General features: G+C 36.4%; 1 protein-coding gene across 1 annotated transcript in view; it reads left to right on the top strand.

The window, feature by feature from the left end:
* The window catches only part of NAALADL2 (N-acetylated alpha-linked acidic dipeptidase like 2), a 314967-nt gene that overhangs the window by 202838 nt on the left and 91384 nt on the right, over window positions 1–20745 (top strand). The window contains exons 6-9 of the mRNA XM_015637920.2: window positions 2765–2911; window positions 11168–11260; window positions 15320–15525; window positions 17038–17157. Coding sequence (XP_015493406.1) covers window positions 2765–2911; window positions 11168–11260; window positions 15320–15525; window positions 17038–17157 — 566 coding nt within the window. The remainder of the gene's footprint in view (window positions 1–2764; window positions 2912–11167; window positions 11261–15319; window positions 15526–17037; window positions 17158–20745) is intronic.

Below are 20745 nucleotides of genomic sequence, written 5' to 3'. Positions count from 1 at the left end.
AAGTCACTGCAGAAGTAGAAGATCTGGCCTTGCTTTCTGTGCAGAAGCTTTCTAAAGATTGCCTCTTTTTGAGTTCCTAAATTAACTTAATAATTGATTATGATATTTTCCTTCTCACTTTACAGTAAGTTCTCTAGGGACTTTCTGAAATTAATAGTGGTTCTAGGCGTGGCACAGTTACATTGTTAGACTTGCAGAGAAGAAGGAATTCTGCTTCTTGGAAGAGTTTCATGATATAAAACTAAATTTCATTGCAAGCAAAATATCAAATTTAAATCATCCTTGAAGCATTTGTTGTTCCTACAGATCCTGAAAGTGCTCTGTGCTCTGAAGGGTTTGGCATCCAGCAGAGAAAGTGCCAGCAAGAATCCCCAGGTTCTTTCAGTGTGTTTGTTTCTTTATGAAGTTACTCTGCACTGTTTCACTGGCAGTGACCAAGCCCAAGAATATTTAAAACCTGAATGATTAGGCTTTAACTTGCATCCCTGAAAATCTCCAGATTTTTCAAATGTGCACTGAAGAGATTGGTCTTGAAAGGTTCACTTTTACAGTCTGGTCATGATGCACATTGCTTTCCTCAGCCTCCTTAACAAGTGGCCATTAATAAATGCCTGGCAGTGAGAAAGGTACTCTATTTTTTTTTAAAAAAAGCATTTTTTAATATTAATTCAAATAGTGGGGTTTTTTTCCCTGTTAACAGTTCATCAAGTTTAGTTGCTAGAGATTTTTATAGAAATTAGGTTTGGAAAAGATGTCAGGAGGTCATCTGATGTAGCACCTTCCCTCAAGGCATCAGCCATATCTGCATCATTCCTGACAAATGTTTGCTTACACTTTTCTCTAACAAGATTTCAGTTTAAGAGATTTTTATCACTTGCCTAGGGAAGTCTCTATGAATTCCTCCTATTAGAAAGTTTTTCTTCCAGATAAAACTGCCCAGATAACTTAAATCTGCCTTTCCGTAGATTCTTTTTTTTTTCCTTTTTCTGTCGTGCTTCAAACTCCATCTTCTATTGTGAGAGGATTCATTTTTAAATATAGAGGGGTTTCTCCTGTAAGTTGTTCTTGAAAGTGTGTCTTTGACAGGTTATTCAGGTCTGAAGCTCAAGTTGTGAGTAGCTGGTGAAATGAGAGATGTTTCTCATCTGAAACGTTTTGAGCTTCATTGCCCCTGTAATACAGTCTGCAGATTGACAAACACTGGACAGAAAATAATGTCTCAATTGCACATTTCTGATGGACTTTTTAAGATTCTTTTTGATTGCAGAAACAGACTCTCAAAGCTTGACCAAACTGATTTTGCCATCAGTTTACTGAAGTGACAGCTTTAAGTGATTTTTGAACCCAGACCAACTTTGATGAGACAAAGCTTTTTTAAAAAATTATATTTTGAACCACCTTTACCTTTACACCTAAAAAATTGTCTGATTCTTTCAAACTCAACACTGATCACTTTGCCACTAAGTATTAGGGGTGAACAGCACCTTTTGCTTTTCCATAATGAAATAATACAGCTTTGGTCAATTTTCACATAAGGACTGAAAGTATACTATAAAAAGCTTCAGGAGTGTGTAGTTTTAAAAAAATAAATAAATAAAATTGAAGATGTGCCTAGATTTTTTTTATTTATGCTGTGGTTCAGTAACAACCATCCTGGTAGTAGTTTTATAGAAATTTATTTGAAACATGCTGCTGATTGCTGATAGCTTCCTCCCTTTGTGCCTGCAGGAATTTAAAGGATGCTTTTGGGTAGTAAAGAACTCGATGTTGACAGGAAATACGGTGTTTGTTTCACAGAGGTCTCAGGGACAGGCCTTGTATTCTGAATCTCTGCTTGAAGCTTTGGACATGATTGAGCAGGGGCAGGAGCACTGTGAGGCTTTGAGGGAGTTGCAGGTTGTGTTAGAGCTGTGTCCTGCCCCAGGCTATCAACCTCCCCTCCTTTTCTGTGGTGGGTTTTTCATCTGCCAGAAGTGTTCCTGCTTTTCCATGGGCAGACATGATCCCTGCATCAGGCCAGCTGTGATAGCTGAGGAAAAAAAGGTGTTTTTTCCTGAAGTGTTTCAGAGCATTTCTGTGTGCAAAGTTCAGTTTTCCCCCACCCCCAGTTCTGTCAGCTGGTCTCCCAAAACATCTCATTATTTCATCAGAAACCTGTCCATGATCACATGTTAGACAGGTATGTGTATGGTAACTCACATTTTTTCAGTGAAAGGGATATTTTAATATTTGCATGAAACTGCTGATACTGAGAGGTTTGCACTATGTCTGCTTAAGATGATTCAGCTGTAAATGAAGAATTGTGATGCTTTCTGATCCAAACCTTTCCCCACTCAATGTGTCTGTTTAGTACCTCCTTACTCCAGACCTCCTTCAGCTGTTCAGGCTTTATTTGAATTTGAAAGTTATTGCTGATCAGTTCTTCTATTTATCAATGATTCCTTTATCTACACATCAATTTAATTTGTTGTGTTTAATTCACAGGTTAATATCTGCTCAGACTCTTTCAACAGTTTCTTTCTCGTTTCTTTCTATTGCCCAGCTACCATAATATGTACATGTAATTTTGTAGTACATGTTCTTGAAGAAGCTTTTACTTTTTGGGTGGTTTTTTTCAGTATTAGAAGCACAAAACAACAGCTGCTTATCTAAATCAGTTGTTTTAAGCTGTGTGGTAGAGATTTGCATTTCTGTGTTTGGTTTATGAAGGAGAGAAATCTAATTTTAATTTACTAAATTGCTCTTCCCTTTCCTGTTATTTAAGATGGAAGCTACAGGCAAAATCGACTGAACCTCACAACACTGCTGGTACAACCAATTTCTGCGGTGCTTGCCAGAAAACTTGTTTCCCTGCCTGGGGAGGACACAGCCCAAAAAGACAGGTGTACACCCCTCCAGCTGCCAGCTGCAGGTAATGCTTTTCAAACACACTTCACCTGTGCAATGTTCCTCACAGACTCCAAATCCACTTTCTACAACTTTAGCACTAAGAGGTTTAGCTGATTCTGGGTATGTTTTGCTTAGATGCTTTCTAGAAGAAGCTATGGACAGTTTAAAAATTTTAAAATCCTAAAATTTGATAGATGGAAGTTGTGGTTTAAAAAAAAAAATAGAAACTAGTAGAAGGCATTGATTCTTAGAAGGCACTAATTCTTAATATTGACTTAGAACCTCTTCTGTGTAGGTACCATCACTTGAGGGAGAGTTTGTTAGTGCTGCAATGTGGTTTGTTAGGCTTTGCTGTACTCCTAATAATGGAATTTTAACATTAAGGCATCAGGAACTATATTATTCTGTGAGGTTTTTATCTGTTTCTGGAATAATAACATTTAAATTCTAAATGTGTCTCTATGTTCCTTAATTTGTATATTCTATAGAATAAACAGCATACCTGAACCTTCAGGCAGCTTTTTCTCTGAGTTTCACCAGGGCATCATGATAAGGAGAAAATACCTTGAGTGGAGCCAGATTAGTGCATTCATAGTATCTCCCTAGAAATAATGCCATTAGCAAAGTCACACAGATTATTGCTTGAAAAAACTTACTGCTGAAATAGGAAGGGGAAAAAAGTAAGACTAAAGTCTTCCAGCAAGTGTTTCACCAAAGGAACATCTAACAGAGAACATTCTAGATGAGGTACACGTTTAAACAGTAATTCTTCAATAAACAGTCTTCAGTTTGGTTTTGTACCTGTCCATCTTTCACCAGCAAAAAAATGGTGTATTTTATTGTAATGCCCATTTGAATGAATTGATTTGAAACCGTGGTCTTGGAAAGGAGGAGGCAAATTAATTTAGCCACTGTATCCTGTGCTGCACACAGTGATGATAACAGTAAAAACAAATGTTAAGGGCAGTCAGTGCACTATCATGTGCTGTATCCCTTGTTTATTGCTTTTGGAAGGTTATTGTGGAATACAAGTACGATACAACAAGTCATAAAAAAGGTTGATTAATTTTATGACTTGTGTTAGCATTTGTAGTTATACATACTAAAAAGGAAGGCTGATGACCTCATGCTTCATGGCTTAAGCTGTTGTGGTCAGGCAGGACAGTTGTTCTCCATGCATGGCTGACTAGATACTTTAACAGTCAACTTTTAATTTTAAAAATTACTGTCCCCACAACCAGTAGGAAAAAGGGAAAAGGCCATTTTGGAAGGAACAAGTGCTTAACCATTCCAGGTAGGATGCATGGAGCTTGTTAGTATTGAAGGAATTTTCAACAGCTGAAGTGCCTGGAGCAAAGCCTGAATTTGGGCTGGAAAATGACACTCATTTTAGGAAGATAAAAGGCTGCACAATGTCTGCTTCTCAAAAAGCTTTGTCTGGAGGCTGCAGGACAGAATCACCCTGAAGGGCAGCTTATTCTACTTTTTCTATGACAGGTGTGGCATGTCTGTTTTATTTTCCTGAGAAGACAGGAATTCTGTGAGAGGAGAATTTCTGGAAAGAAAGAATATTCCAAGCCAGCAGTCTGGTGAGAGCCAGTCCATGTCTGGTTTACTCTGGGTGAACACAACAGCTTTGTCTGTTTTCATGTAAAGCTTCTGAACCACAGTAATCCATGGGGGAATTTTTTAAAAGTCTTAATTTATTGAGAAAATAGGGACTATAAGAAGAATCCTTGTATAATTCTGTAATTTATTATGATATATTTTTTGTTGTATTAATGGTGAAGCTGTCGATGTTCTGGAGCACAGAGTGTGCTGTTGCTCAGTGTCATGCCTTAATGGAAGAGATAAAAGACTGGTCTCCTGATAAGAAATGGTGTATAGCTATTTAATACTGGTAATAGCTAAAGAGATAATGCTGAGGACAGCAATGCATTTTGAGAAGAGAGAAGGTTGAATTTGCAGTCTTCCTGTTGATTTGAAGAAGCTTAAGAGAGAGATTTCACTTCTGACGTAGGACTCATCACTTATCTGTCAAAAGAGGTGAATGAGCAATTCAGATGATTGGTTGGCTTAAAATTTGTTAGGATAAAACGATCATCATTCTCTCATCATTATGTTTCAAAAAGCTGAACAGCAGACTCATCAGTAATGATTAAACATTTATATATAGTTTTCTCACATTGCTGCTTTTTTTCCCTTAGCCTTGCAGTTTTCAAGAGACAAAATGTGACAGAGGGAGTGGGAGGATGGAGGCAAACATCCCACATAGTTTGAGAGCTCAGGACCTACAAAGCAAATAGTGGGAACTGAAGTCAGCTGTTAATTTTGTGTTAGATGAAGTCAGTAATTAGATTTGCTTTTTGTTTGGTACGGTACATTATTGTTAATCCTCATTAATCTGAATTCTGTGCTCCCATGAACTTTTTCCCAAAGATAGGCAATTAGAAGGAATTTCAGAGTGAAGTTCTATAGAGAAACTGTAAACTTTTGAAGCTTCCCCTTTTTTTTTAGAAAATCTTACTCAGATATTTGCTAGAACATTGTGAAGGTTATTGTAATAAAACACTCCTATAAACATAAATGAAGAAAGTCTTGCTGTGTACAGTGAACTGCCTTTGTTGTTTCCAACTATTTGGGAGATTACAGTAATGTACGAATTACCCTTTTTCAATTAAACTCTTGAGTATTTAATGTAAATATATCTAATGGTAATTATTTTACAAAGTGTTTTTTGACACTAATGACCATATACTTTGGTTTGAATGGAAATCCTGGAAGCCTGGTATTTAAACACATTAGTGTTATGTGTGTAATTATTCCCTTTGGTTTTAAGTGTCAGTTTTCATTCTCAACCTGATTAATGTCTGAGAAGTGAGAAGATGAGAAAGATCCAGGATTTCAGTAGTGATCAGTCTCCAGGTGTCTGGGGCATCATCCTGTTCTGTGGCCCATCCTGTTCCTCCATTCTCCTCCACATCTCTGTTGCTGGTCACTCTTGGAGATGAGGATGAGCAGCTGGTGTGACCCAGCAGGGCTGAGCAGCACAGCTCAATTGGCAAGAAGTGTCATGCAAGTGATCTCAGTTAAACATCCCATTTCTTACCACCTCCTAATGCCTTTTCCTGTGCAATAGGTGTAATTTTTTTATACTTTAACTTCAAAAAGTATAAAGCCAAAGCATGAATAGTTTAAGTAACTTGAATGATATCAAACACTGTGTGAATAATAGAGACAGGTATACAAAGACTCCCAGCATTCTGCTGCAGACAGTAAAATTACTCAGATCAAAATGCTTTTCTAGGTAGAATCTTTTGATCTTTTGTAACCTTTTTTTAGTCTACAAATTACAGTCACTGATCAATAGTGAGTCATCACAATGACTGCAGTGCAGAGCTCCATTGTAGGCTGCAAATAAATCTACCTGCTCTGACAAAATGGGTGAGTGGAACAGATAACCAGAACTGACTGTCACTGGAAAGGGTTGTAGCACAACACAATGAATTTTTATGAGACTTTGAACTTCTGTTTTATGTAGTTCCACATGTCAGATGTTCGTTATACTGAGTTTATAGTCAACTCTGATCATGTGAAATTTGAATCATTAATTATATGAAAGGGATAATTGGAAGAGTCTGTTACTTTCCATATAATACCATTCTCATCCAAGATAAATAAAGTTCTCTGCCAAGTGCTGCACTAGTGCAAATCAAGCCTGCCTTCTTTTCAGTCAGAGGAAGGGCATGGAGTGAGGAAGGACATATATCTCCTCCTGTTAAACTGCAGCCTTGTGATAATATTATATGTGTTTCTCCTTCGTAGTTTGCTGCCTGTCAGAGAAAATAAAAACTACCATATTTAATAAACTCTGGCTGGGCTATCTCACACTGTGAAACCAATATGCAAACAATACCACCATTTCTGGGTATTTGGACTGTGCTGAAGAATCTAAGGAAGCAAATAGAGAAAGGTGCCAGCAGATTGTGTGGCAGTGCATGTTACTCTATCTACCAAATCTGGAATCACTGTACATAACAGTAGAAATATAACAAAGTTCTGCAGATGTCTCTTACTGGCATTTGGAAGAAGAACAAGCTAAATAGGGATCTCTGATCTAATTCAGACATCCTGTATATGAAAACTTACAGATATTTGTACCAATACTCTCAGATTTTCTTTTCATGAACACTTTAAATTCTGTTCCTTTTTTAAACAGAAGTTCATGCAAAGAATTAAGCATGAGCAGTGTGAAGCATTTTTTATATATCTTCCCTCTACTCCCACCTGAAGCCTCGAGAGTTTTTCTACCAGAATTGTAAATGATCAAGATATATTTTCAGAATTCTGTTCTGCTGCAGTGTTTTCATGTGTGATGCTTTGCTTTTGATTGCTATAAAGCAGGTAAAGAATGAAAAAAGTGTGAGGTTATAAAATTCAACTATGCCATCTGAAGCATTTTCAGCTCTCTTTGATGTTGACTGTGACACATTTTTTCTGTATCACATTAGGCCATCCTAGTTTAGGGCCTCCTTAAAGGACTTTATTCTAGGCATTTCTTATTTCAAAAGCTCTTCATCTGAAGAGTTTTATTTCTGGATTCCTCATTGTAGGTCAAAAAAGATGATCAAATACCAAGGAGTTTATTCATTAAGCTCTTCATGCTAAGATTAGGCTTGGAGACTTAAGATCTATGAATATTTGTTCAAAAAGGAAAGTATGTTGATTAATCAAATAGAAATCTATTAGGAAAAAATGTTAGGGATACCAGATTTAGATGGTGTATTGTTTATACACAAAGAAAATGTGAAGGCTTTTCATTACATCTGTCTAGGAGTTCTGACAAATTCCTGTACAAATAGTTTTATACCTCAGCAATCCTGTACATTGCATAGATTCAGTCTTGATTTTTGCATATGCAATTTTATAGTATCCCACAGTATTTTTTCTGAGATTATATACAATCTTAATTATGTACTATTTTATATTTAGTCACTTTTCTGTGTATACCTTGTTGCATGTAGTGTTTTTGTAAGTCCTGCTGTGATACATAACTGCATAATAAATGCAGTTTATTTATAAACTAACGTATATGCATGTGATGATTATATTTCTTTACATAAAGTTCTATGTTTGAACTTCAAAAACGACATAAAATACATAGTAAATAAGGTTTTTCACTCAAATTGACATGGTGATCTGTCAAGTGCAGTTTTATGCTGCTCAATTAGTGTCATCTAAGACACATGAACATGGATATTTGATGATGTTTGAAATCTCTAGTTCTGTTGTGATTTCAGACAGATCCATGTTTATTCAGGTGTTGATTTCAACAGGAACTATCTCAAATACTGCATTACTGCATTACTGGAGGTTATTTAATGTACTTTGTTTCAGCAGTCTACTGAAATAATTTTGGGTTTTATGATCCAGGAGTTATTCTTTTGAAATCCTTGAATTCAGCTAATACTTGATTTTTCCAAACCACAGTTAAGTGTGCATGTAGAGAAATTTGTGTCAATAATTAGCAAAAATCTTGTCAAATGAGTTCAGTTTTCAAACCTGAGTTCCTAAAGATGCTTTTTTAAAATCCAGTACTCAAATGCTAAGAAAACTGTCTGATGATAGGTCAAATGAGAGAAAAAATAGGCATTGATTTCTAAAAATAGCTATGTAAGTGTGAGAGGAGAAGGTGATCATGTAGTATGAGACAATTTAAAAACTGCAGGTCAGGAAAGAAATAAAGAAATAACAGTAAATATGTTTGTGCTCTTCTATTCCAGAAGTAGCTTTTAGCTTACAGAAAGACAGTGTATCCTGAATAATGTTAAGGTAAAGTCTCCTTACAGCTTTCTGGAGAATATAGGAAAATTTAAAACAAAAAGAAAAAAAAAGGAGAAAGTTGTCAAGATCCTTAAAATACAGCGTTAGAACACGAGGATTGTTGTCAGAACTGTTTAGAGGGGATTACATTTTGCTTCTGCTGTATACCAAAGAGCACTTTCAGCCTTTTCAGCTGATGTTCTAAGCCTTTAAGCCCAAGTCTGTGCTCCATGAGTGTTAACTCAAGTATCTGATGTTAAAATATGGGTATTGGCACAAGTTCATTTTCTGTGTCTTTATTGTCGGTTGGACACTGGATAGCTGATGTTGATTAAGGAAAAACAGTGAAGTCAGTTGTCTTCAAAAGGATTTATCTTCTTTTTGTCTGAGAAGGGGCCTAAAGGAACAAACATCTTAAAGTGGTGTAGGAAAAGGAAAGGAAATCAGTTTTGACTTTAAAATCTCCTTTTTTTTTTAAGAAGAGTAAATTGGCTCTAGAATGGTTGTAGGTGAGAAACAGCAGCAAGAAGTAACTTGCATAGTTTAGATTAAATTTAAGCTGCTTAATCAACATAGATGGCTTGAGCTGTTTTAACTTGTTTTAAAAGACCCTTTGGGAATCCTTTGGTCTGTTTTTTTATTGAAATATTTTTTTAAATTCTAAAATAATATCTGTGGATTTATTGAACAAACATGGTTCATTTACATGGCATTAATAAATCTTACAGTAATGTACATCAGAAGAGCAAAGTTAATTACATGACAAATCAAAATATTAAAGTGCTGTGATTGATTGTTGCAAAGACATGTGCCAGGGCTTATTTTTATTTAACTGCCTGGCTTGCATTTTCCTGACTGGTTTGTTCAAGCAAAACCAGAATTGTCGTAGAGAAGCCACATCTATTGATAAGAGAAGAGGTTTAGTCTGAATAAAAATAGAATAACTGTTGCTAATTGAGTTTCATAATTCATAAACAAAAACTAATAGAGAAGCCACATCTATTGATAAGAGAAGAGGTTTGGTCTGAATAAAAAATAGAATAACTATTGCTAATTCATTTTCGTAATTCATAAACAAAAACTAGCAGTTGGCTTGCTTTTTTAAAAACCAATGAAGACTAATGAAATAAAACATATTGTATTTTATTTTAAGAAAATTTTGAAGTAAATTTACCATATTAACCAGCAGAAGAACAGTAAGGATGTGTAGTTTTTGTTTCACATGTTGCAGTAAACTCCCCACTCTCATATTCTGTGCATCTCAGGAAACAAAGCCTGGGAAGAAACTTAGAAATAGATCTGTGGGAGGGTGATAATCTGAGAGCAGAGTGATCTGTGGAATATTTTAATTTTGGTCTGGGGCAGTTGGGCTATGGACATGGAAGGAATTCTGCCCACGAGATGCCTTTGAGCACAATTCTGCCACGGGGTCATGGATGGAGGAGAATCTCCCTGCAGCTCTGGGCTCAGGCTGGTTCTTGTCACACAACTGATTCTTTTGGGGTTCAAGCAGTTCAAGACACCTTCATTTCTCTCAGACACAAGTTCTGACCTTTCAGATGAGCTGGATGTTACCACAGTGTTAGCAGGGAAATGAAACATTTGGGAGGTGTCAGTAGCTCCCCATGGCTGGTGGGTTGGTTTCCACTGTCACAAACTGCAGGAACTCAGGTGGTTTCTGTGTCCCACCTTCTTTTAATCTGTTTAAACTCAGGTATTTGCTCTGCTCTGGCTTTGTTCTGTGCTCCAGTCTCCACAGGCATGGCAGTACTGGCAAATTCCTTAGATTTTAGCAGCTTTTGAAATCATTCTGCCTTTGTATTTGCACCTTTTTTTCTTCTGATGCCAGCTAAACCAAAACCCCTGGCTTCTGTTGGCAGAACATCTCTTGATGTTCTCAAGAGCATCACCAAAGGCTGAGCTGGCAAAGCTGTGGGGAGGTCTGACTGTTCCCATCTGATTTAACACAGGGGCTTTTCTCCAGAAGAAAATGCAATATAAACCAGGTATAATTTCATGAATGTTATTGATAGATTTACCTAGGCTAAGGATTAAGTGAGAAAAACCTCTAAAGATTAAGGCAAATTTTGTTATCACAGAGTTATGTAAATCCTACTCTTTTAATTTATTTTTTTTTTTCTGTTGTGTTCTGGCAGCATTTATTGAGTGAATTCAATGATCTTTTAACTCAAGGAGTAGAGATCTCCTTTGAGATTCCATCTTTGAATCATGCTGATAAATGGAACTAAGAAAATAATGTCCCATTTCATGTTTTAATCTGTGGCTCCTACTCAGGTTTGTTTTTGTTTGTTTTTTTTTACCTTCTCATTATAATTTCTTTTTTTTCTTTTTTTTTTTTTAATATGTGTGGAATTTATATCTTTGACCTGGATGTTTCTTGGCTGGATAAATAGTTTAACATTTCCATTTTTTTTTTTTTTTCATCTTTTAACAGGCAAAAAAATAATCAGTCTGAACATTCAATCTGTCACAACTTACAAGACAATTTCTAATGTCATTGGATATCTAAAAGGAGCTGTATTTCCTGGTAAGTATCCCTTTGTCATGTGCATTTATTATTTGTTCCATGTTGGGTGGGAGTCATAGCTGGGATCAGGATCCTATTTTGCCAGATAATTCACTAATACATAGGAAAGAAAAAGCCTTTTTTGTACTCATTTTGTGATTTATGATGTGACAGAATGTGAGGGTCAAACAGAGAATGAGCTGAGGGGGATGTTGTAGTTACAAAAAGCATATTTTTACACAAGCAGCAGGTGTTGCACATGGACCACAGAGAGTTTCAGTAGTTTGTACCAAGTAACTGTGTTATGGTTTTAATTTTAATATAGTTTTAACACTTGCTGCAGCCTAATTTTGTGTCTCAATCGTGCCTTAAGCTAGTTTTATACAATTCTATGAATAGTAATTACTGTTCTCTATGTCTGATGATTGAACAATAGAGCTCTAAGTGCAACTGGGACATAAAGCAAGACCCCCCTCTGTCCTTTGGTGCTGTACATAAATAATGTCATAATCAGGATATCAAATCATTTTGGGATTATTTTGTTAGTTAGTGAATTTACCTAAAAGGTGAAGGATTTCTGCAACCTGTGAATGAATGCTGTTATTGGTTACTTAAATGGTGCAAACAATTCCTAGGGTGCAGATGACCATCAAAACATCATCATGCTTGCCTTAATACATTTTTATTAGGTTATGAATAAAGAATGGAAATTTATTTACAGTCCCTTAGGAGGTGGACCAGTCATTTCATATTTTAAGTAATGGAATGAGGGAGGTGGAGAAAATTTTATTCCTGCTGGTGAAATAAGGACTCAGTTTTGTGTGTGCAGAACTGTATACTTCTCACCAGACTTTGTTTGTTTAAAGCAAAAGAGGAAACAATTAGCACAGTGAATTTAATTTCTGTGAAGGATTTAATTTACTTCATGAATTTGAAGTTAGCAGTCTGCTGTTATTAATGTTTTGCAAATAGCTGTCATGGAGTTGGAAAGGCAGAAACTGCCATGTTTAGACATTCTGTCTTCTGAATTGTGAAACAGAGGCAAGAAAAATAATAAAAAGTGTGCTTCAGTTTCTGTTTAACAAGTCTTCTATCTTCTCTATACCAGAACCTTTCATCTTATTTATTACCACCTTTAATCAGAAAGTACTTTTTGGAGGATAGCCAATATATGCTGAACTTCAGGAATCTAAGGATATGTAAATAAGTGAAATCAGTAGCAGTACCCAGATGGCAACTGTTTGTCCCATGGATGTCTAGCTCAACAAGGGCCATAAAAAACTGGCTTCTAGTAAATATCAAGTTAAATATCTAATGCACTGTGATATTTTGTGCAGAATCAATTTCAAACCTTTGTTTCCTTCTCTGCTCTTCCTGGTTGATGCTACAGTCGTTCCTCTCAACTGCTTTGAATCTTGGTATTTCCATGGCATTGATTCTCTGTCATTTTGATGGGGTTTTGCTCGTTTCATACACATGAAATATTCACCTTTATGTTCACAGAAGTGCAGAAAGGAGGCAAAATTTATCTTTAGTGCTTAATGAAAGACTGCAGAGCATCACCAAGTGTGGAATATATTTCTTTTTTGCTTGAAGACCACCTGACACACACATACAGACAAGCACATCTCTGTAATGGTGACCTTAGCTGGAATTTGATCTGAGGAGTATGAACGAGCATCTGAAGTGTAACTAAGATGTTAAAATATTTAGAAGTAGATGAAATATGATAGTTGGTAGCATTTTAAAACCCAAAAAATACAACACTGATTTTATAGCTCTGTTGGATGTGGTTGAAGATGGGATGTATAACAAGAAGAGACAGGATAAAGAGGCTCTTTTTAATCATAAATCCCTGTTGTCCAGCCCATCACTAACCTGAACACTTCCTGTCTAATCACCTTCAAGGGTATCTGATGGATATTTTTTTTTCCTTTATCTCTAGTTCTTTCTCTTTTTTCTTTTTTATGCCATGTGATTCTGAGAAAGGACAGCTGCATGACCATCCTTTTTCCTGTGCTTTTCCTGTAGTCATTTGCTTTAGAGTTTTGCCCCTGCTCATTCAGCTGGCATCTCCAGCAGTAAGTGGATGCTTGTGGCCCCTTCTCCATCAAAATATCCTGCATTATTTTAATAAGGTCTCTCTCCTCTCACAGAGTCTGTTCACAGGCTAAACAAATTATTACACAGGCAAGCACTGATCCTGTCTGAGCCCCCTGTGTTAGTAGCACTTCCTTTAATGACCTAGAGGCGTGTAAGGCCATTCATTTTGTTATAATTCCTGTCATTAAATGAGTTGAAGATCCTATGTTTTTTCATTGTCAGTGCAACCTATAATTAAGCCTTTCATGGTGCAACGCACAAGTTGCAAAATTATGTGATTTATATTTCATTTTGTTACATGAAATTATTATGTAAGTCTAGATTGACACTTTGCATATCTGTTTTTAGAAAGAAATTCTTATTTCCATACCTACACACCCCCCAAGCAGTTGATTGAAAAGATTGCATTATAGGTACATAACAGATCCTTTTTTTATAAAGCATTTTTGATTCTCTATTAAGCAACATGTTAAAATATTTTGTTGAACAATACTGGTAAAACCCCAGTTTAATAGAGAATGCTTTTATAATCAAAGTGTTCCATTAATATTGTTTCCAGGCAGCAGTCACTGAAAAACATGCCAAGTAGATATTTTAATCTTATAAGCAAAGAAAATGTGGTCAACTGTCTGTTGCTACATTGTGATCAACTGGCAGCAAGTGAGTGAGTTCACTTGGTTAAAGAAAGAAAAAGAAAACTTTTGCACTTTTTGGAATCTAAATGACACTGAGGGATTGTTGTGGGTCTGGCATTGCTGTTCTTCCCTGTTGATAACTGTTCTGTTGTCTAATGGTATCCTGAAATAGGGAAAGAACAACTTTAAAAGTCTAGATCTGGGCCAGAAGGTGACTTCACAAAATATCAGAGCAAAACCAGTAAGCAATCCATCAAAGAGGGCTGTGAATTCATCTCACACAGAAGGTCTGATAGTTTAATAGCTCATCCAGAATAACTCTGCTTCAACTTCTTGACAGGCCTCAGTCACACCAGTCAGTCATGTTATTTCATAACACATCATCGGTTCTGGAGTAAAATAAGGGGTTTTTTTTCCCTTGTGAGTGGTATTAGGGTTATATATAATGCCTTGAGAGATGAAGATTTAGTTTTGTTTTGTTTCTCTGTTTGTTTTTTGGGGTGTTTTTTTCATGAGTAACCATAGGCATATTCTTTATTTCAGGTTGAAACTTCTTGGTTTTCATTCTGTAAAATGCTTTCTTCCAGCATTAACACAGCTTCTAGGTGTGACTTTCCATTTCTGTATCATTCATTATCTCTATCCCTCTGTCATGTCTCCTCTCTAAACCTGCAGTTTGGGTGTTTTAATGTCTCCTTCCACAGAAGGCTAAGTGCTGATCTCTAATCTGCTTGCCAGCTGCTCCACTCCTGTTTCTGCCATGTCTTTTTTGAGATAGGGTGGTGAGCACTGAACACAGTCTTCCAGGTGAGGGAGTACTAATACTTTGTGTATTTATTTTTCTTTGTTTCCCATTGTACTGCCACACATTTTTTTTATTTTTTTCTTTTTGGATGCAGATGTGCATTGAAGATCATTTCCTGCTTATTATTTTGTTTTTTTCCATAACACTCTACTGTGAGCATGATTGTCTATATGACCTAGTCCTGGCTGTAAAAATGGTTTATATCAGATCTATAAGGAGAGCAGTAAGCAAACAAGGAAGGCAAGGGCATGGGGATTAATTTACCAAACTGTCTACATATATTTACTTACTAGCTCATTTTTAAGTAGTACTCACAGTTTTATGTATAATTGTTGTATGATTGTCTTGCATGTCATCATCTACATTTTGGCTGACAACTTTGTGTTGCATTAATGACATTACACACTACTAATGTGGTTCATTTTTAGGGTTGCTTTGAATTCTTTTAATCTTGAGTATCCAAAAAAGAAAAAACAAACAAAAAGTGTATTTTTTGGATTTTTTTGTTTGTGTTTTTTTTTTAATTCCTCCTTTCAGACAGATACGTCATCGTTGGTAGCCATCACAGCAGTTTGAAGGGTTATGGTGGGCAAGGCTGGGCCAGCAGCACTGCTGTCATCACAGCCCTGCTCCAAGCCCTGATGCCAAAGGTGAAGAAGGGCTGGAGGCCTGACAGGACCGTGCTCTTCTGCTCCTGGGGAGGAACAGCCTTGGGGAACATCGGCTCCTACGAGTGGGCTGAGGTAAAACTGCTTTGGGACAGCTCACTGCAACGAGGGTTCCTCCTGCTGAGAGCATGGGATCAATAGGAAAATTGCCACGTGGAAATGGTGGCTCATTAGCTGAGGTCTCTGAGGTCTGTGTTTGTGCACAGCAAATCCAGGGAAAACATCTATTGAGGCCATTCCTGGGGATAACGAGGTGGCAGGATGTTGCCATGGCTGTGGAGGTTGCACAAACAGCACCTCTGGGAGCTGATTTCCATCCCTAATTCAGCACAGAGTTGTAAAAGGGCATTGCCAGGGTTTGACAGAGGGAGGAAAACCTCAAAAAATGACATCAGCAGAGGAAGAGATTAGAGAGCTTTTTCACCTTTGTGAGGGTTTAATATTTAATAATTTTTCAGTAGGCTTAGTGTGGGGAGAAGTGAATCAAGAGAGAAAGAAGAGATTTGGTAATGGCTTACATTAATTAAATAAACCTTGCAGTATCTCCATGGCTAGTGCTGATTCACTTCACACAGATTTGTGCTCAGGAGTTGGATACAATCTGGAACAGACAATTCCTTGGGCTCTTACTTTCAGCAGAATGGGAATCAGCTAGTGGAAAGAAAATACCTCAAAAAGTATTGATGATCATGTATGGTTAAAGTAGACTTCAGGTCATAAATTAAAGGAGTTTCTACTCCTTTAGGCAGAGAATTTCATGGCTGCTTTTCCAGCTCTAATGGTTCAATGAATTAAAACAGTAGATGAAATAAAGAGTTAATTGCTTTTTACTGTGCCTAAGAAGCAGCCAGCCCTCATTGAAATTTCATACTTCCAACATGATTATTCTTCAGAAACAAGAGGGGGTGAAAAAATCAAATTGAAAAGATCCAGGCTGGAAGCAAAATTTGTTTAGTTCCACTTCAAGTCAGCTTTGCATCAGATGTAATTGCGTTACACCCCTTCTGTTCAATATAAAGAGCCACTTCATGCAAAGAGGAACTCATTACTCAGAAGGCAAAGGGGATCCTTTTAAAAAAGAGATAATAATTGAAACAGTTTGTACATGCTATTTTTATAGTCTAAAAAATAATAAAATTAAAACACTGGGGAAGTTGTGCAATTCAAATCTGAATTTGGTCTCTAAATATTTGAGTCCATTTAACTGTTGATAATGATTGCTTTTGAAGTTTGTCTTCTGTCAGGCATAAGTTTAAAAGGCCATCATGTTGTTTCACAGTGTGTGTAATGTTTTCATTTTTGGCCTTACAAGTGTAGTAATTTTTAATTCCTCCCAGACCTGTTTGCATTTTCTTTAGAATATGTGTGAAATGGAATTACAACTTCTGCTATATAGAGAAATAGCAGTAAGATATCCTTTGAAGTTTATAAGAGCATATTGTAAGAAGCAGTAGTTAGCTAATACTTGGGGAATCACAGAGGATGGAAATGCAGGGTGCAGTTTTCCCCTGGAATCAACCAAAAGAGCAAAACCAGCCTTAATTCTAATGATTCATAGCACTAACCATTTTTCTGCTTGTGTTGTAGGATTTCAGGAGTGTTCTTCAGAGAAATGTTGTGGCCTACATTAGCCTCCATAATCCAGTCACAGGCAACTCAACTTTACACCCTGTTGCATCCCCTTCTCTTCAGCAGCTGGCAGCAGAGGTGAGACACAAAATGTTTGGTTTCACATGTGGTTTATGAGGTTACATGGCTGACCTCCTAAAGATCAGTTGACATTAGACAGCAATAGGTAGTTATTTTGTTGAAGAATTTTAACCTCACATTAGCTGGTTGGGTTTTGTTTGTCTTTTTTAGAGCAGGTTAAATTTTATTTTAGAAAATAATGTATTAAGAGGTTGGAAGGGGTAACTTGTTTCACCTGTTTGTTAGACAAAGTCTGACCATACTTGCATGCCCTACAGCTTTTTTACCCTTTGGTGGCTTTAAAGTAACATATTTGTTATTCTTCAGCACAGAGCACATTTTTCTCATCCTAATCAGGTCTTTCCAGACTGTTTCTCAATTTGCATTTAAACCTGTATATTTCCCAGATGTAACATGACACACAGGGAGAGTGTTCCTCCTGCCATAATAAACACTGTCTGCAGTGAGTGTGTCAGGCTGGGTGCTCAGTGATGCCTGTGCAGCTCATCTGGAGTCAGAATATTCCATGGGTGTGAGGCCTTAAACTAATGACCCTATTGCATATTATAAAACCTGAGGTTTCTGAATTTATCAGTACTTTACGTCAATGGAAAATAGTGTAAGGCACATTCTTAATGACAAAAAGAGTTTGAAGTGATATGCATGAAATGGAGTTCAATTTCACTTTCATAAATTATGCTTTTTAGGTGGTTTTTTTTTTCTGTAAGTTTGCCAAATGAGTACTTATTCTGATGTTTCTTTGACTTGCCTCTGAAGCATGTGGTAATAAACACTCCTCAAAGCTGCATCTTGGATTAAATGCAGTTTAAAACTGATCAGGCTTGGCAATTGTTCAACTAAGTTAGTAAAATGATATCAGTAAATTGCTTCTTAGCAGTGTCTTAACCACTTCTCCTGTTCAGTGTTTAAGTGCTAATTTCCTCATGGAAAGGATCTGATTTAGTCTGTGTAAGTATTATGAAAAATGTGATGCAACATTGTTTCAGAGAAGAAAAAAAGCTTCCACTTCTGGAAAGTTATTTATAATGTTATATATGTGACTCTCCAGGTGTTATGGATATGTCACTTCAAATTCTATTATCAGTTTTAGCTGTTTTATTTGCAGGAATGCCATTCTGAAAAGTTGCTAGCCTTTTGCTAACCTAGTGGTGTTGGTAGTTCTATCTCCATTAAAACACGTATTTGCCATTTAAGGGAGTAAGTTATTAGGTCCTGGAGCTATTTGGTTTTTTCTCCCTTTATTGCTTTGACTCCACAACACAATCCATGGCAGTGATCTGAAAACTAAATTGTCTGGAGCTTTGCAGCAGCCTTTTTATTATCTATTTATCACTTTATTAGGTCTCGATCCTTTCATCCTAATAAATGCCACATTAGTATGAGCATTACATTCATGCCCTCTATTTTGAAAAGGAAGCAAATTTCTTCTTTATTTCTGTGGTGTTAGGTAATATTTTGTAATTCTAGTAACAGCAGTTGTGTTCTCCTCAACAGTGTGGAAAGAACCCCTTTAGCAGCCTTGCCTTGCACCTGTTAATTAATAAAACTTGACTAGAATGTTTTGTTATTTTGTTGTTTTTTTAAGTCCCAGTAAACACCTTCCTTCTCACTTCTGATTCTTTAATTTTGAGAGTGCATCCCCTCTGCATGTTTATCCTAAAGCCCCATTTAAAAAGTAAAGGATAAAATGCCTGTTGTGAGCATTTTATCTGTATGGCTTTCCCTTCTTATTTGTAATTATATTTTGTAATTAATTATTATTTGTAATTATTATTTGTAATTAATATAACTGTCATACAGTTTGTGACATTAAAAAGATTTATAGGAATAATTGCTTCCAAATGCTGGCTAGATTTCTGAATTCATGTCAAATATATTGACAGTGATGGAACAGCCCAGCACAGATCCCCCTTTGTTCCCATGGGTGCTCACAATTTGCCATGTGTCCAGAAGATTTCCTCTGGAAGAAGGATCTGCTTATAAAGAATATTGATATTACTTCCAGTACTAGCCAGGAACACAATGTAATTACAGATTACCTGTAAGTTATGACAGTGCAAATGGGGTGAAATGTGAATTTTTGGAGCTCATCTCATCTTGAAGAAACTGTGAGTCTGTTCACATGGAATTCTTGCTACCAGGTGCAAGTTGCAAAGAAAAGCTTAAAAAATCTGAGAGAAAACAATAATTTTAATTTGTGTGAGCTCTGAATATAGGTTGGAACAGAAAAGAAGGTGAAACAGGCATTTTGAATTAATGATATCAGTCCATTTTAGAAGGAAAGTTAGATTAGCCTGTCTTATTTAGTTAGATAGAAGTTTACCATAATTTGTGAATACATGGAAGATCCTGCACTGAGCCTTTGGATTCAATGCTTGAAATCATAATTCCATTTTTAGACCACAACAAAAGAAGCTGTCATGTATTATTTTTCCTTCTGCTGCTAAACAGTGTTGTAGCATTGTTTGGAGGTAAGGGAGACTGAAATCTCACCAGTTTTTGGGTTTTGTTCAGTGCTCACTGTAGTGCTGAAGTTGTGTGAAAGAGAGGGAGAATGTATTCCCAGGGAAAATTAATAAATGTTAGAAAAGCCTACAGAGGATAAGTGTCAGGATTCTGGGGATAACAATGAAAAACTGTAGCTTGTCCCATGAAAGGAACTCAAGTAATAATCACACTAAGTGCAGAGCTCTCTGTGGATGCTGCAAGGAACATAATTTATAGAGAACTATGGGGAAATAAAAAACTAAGATGGGCCAATGCATACAGCAGTGTTTGCTTTCTGTGCTGGTTTGTTTTTCCAAAAATAAAATTTTGAACAGTTGCTAATCACTGCAGCTTCCACAATATTTATTTTTTTTTCCCTTAATTTCTGGGAAAAGTAGGGAAGAAGTTTTAGCTGAAATGTTGTTTGTATGAATATTCTAAACTCAACAATGAAAAGAGGAATCAGGGATGTTAATAACTTGTCTGCTACGTGAGGTCTGGAAATCAGAGAATGGAATAAGTGCTTGGCTAATTAACAGAGACCACACTTCTTAAAGAATGTTTTTTATAAAGGGATTATATCTTCATATTAGTTGCAGGTTTCAAAAGGGAGCTACATAAGCAGTCTGCAAATAATAATTTTATATGCCTGTCTGTGGGATTCTGGTTGAAACACCAAATTACACGAAGAAGCTAGTTTAAATATTTGGATTAATTAAGCAAAGAGGAACTCAAACAGTTCTGAGACCTTGACATATTTAATTCAAATCTTTTTTATATAACTAATTAGTGTCCACATTAACAAGAGGGAAGTACTGCCAAGTTATATTTTTGTCTACTGTTATTTTGTACAGAAAATGATGGTTAATTCTCTTGCTCAGTTGGTGAATCACCATTTGTTGGCAGAGTGTCATTGGTAAATTGGGTTTGTTCAAGTCTGGGACTCGTTCTCTGTAAATAAGGCCATTAATGATTTTTTCTGTAATGGACATGTCACAAAGAAAAAAAAAAAGTTATTATGAAGCATAAATTTATTGCTGTTGTCTTTTAACTGATTGTGTGACCATCAGACTGCAGGTCTGCTGTTACTGCTGAGCC

Source organism: Parus major, chromosome 9 (assembly GCF_001522545.3).
Source record: "Parus major isolate Abel chromosome 9, Parus_major1.1, whole genome shotgun sequence".
Lineage (NCBI taxonomy): Eukaryota > Metazoa > Chordata > Aves > Passeriformes > Paridae > Parus > Parus major.
The sequence above is the reverse complement of the archived record's forward strand: the minus strand, read 5'-3'. Positions and strand labels throughout refer to the sequence as shown.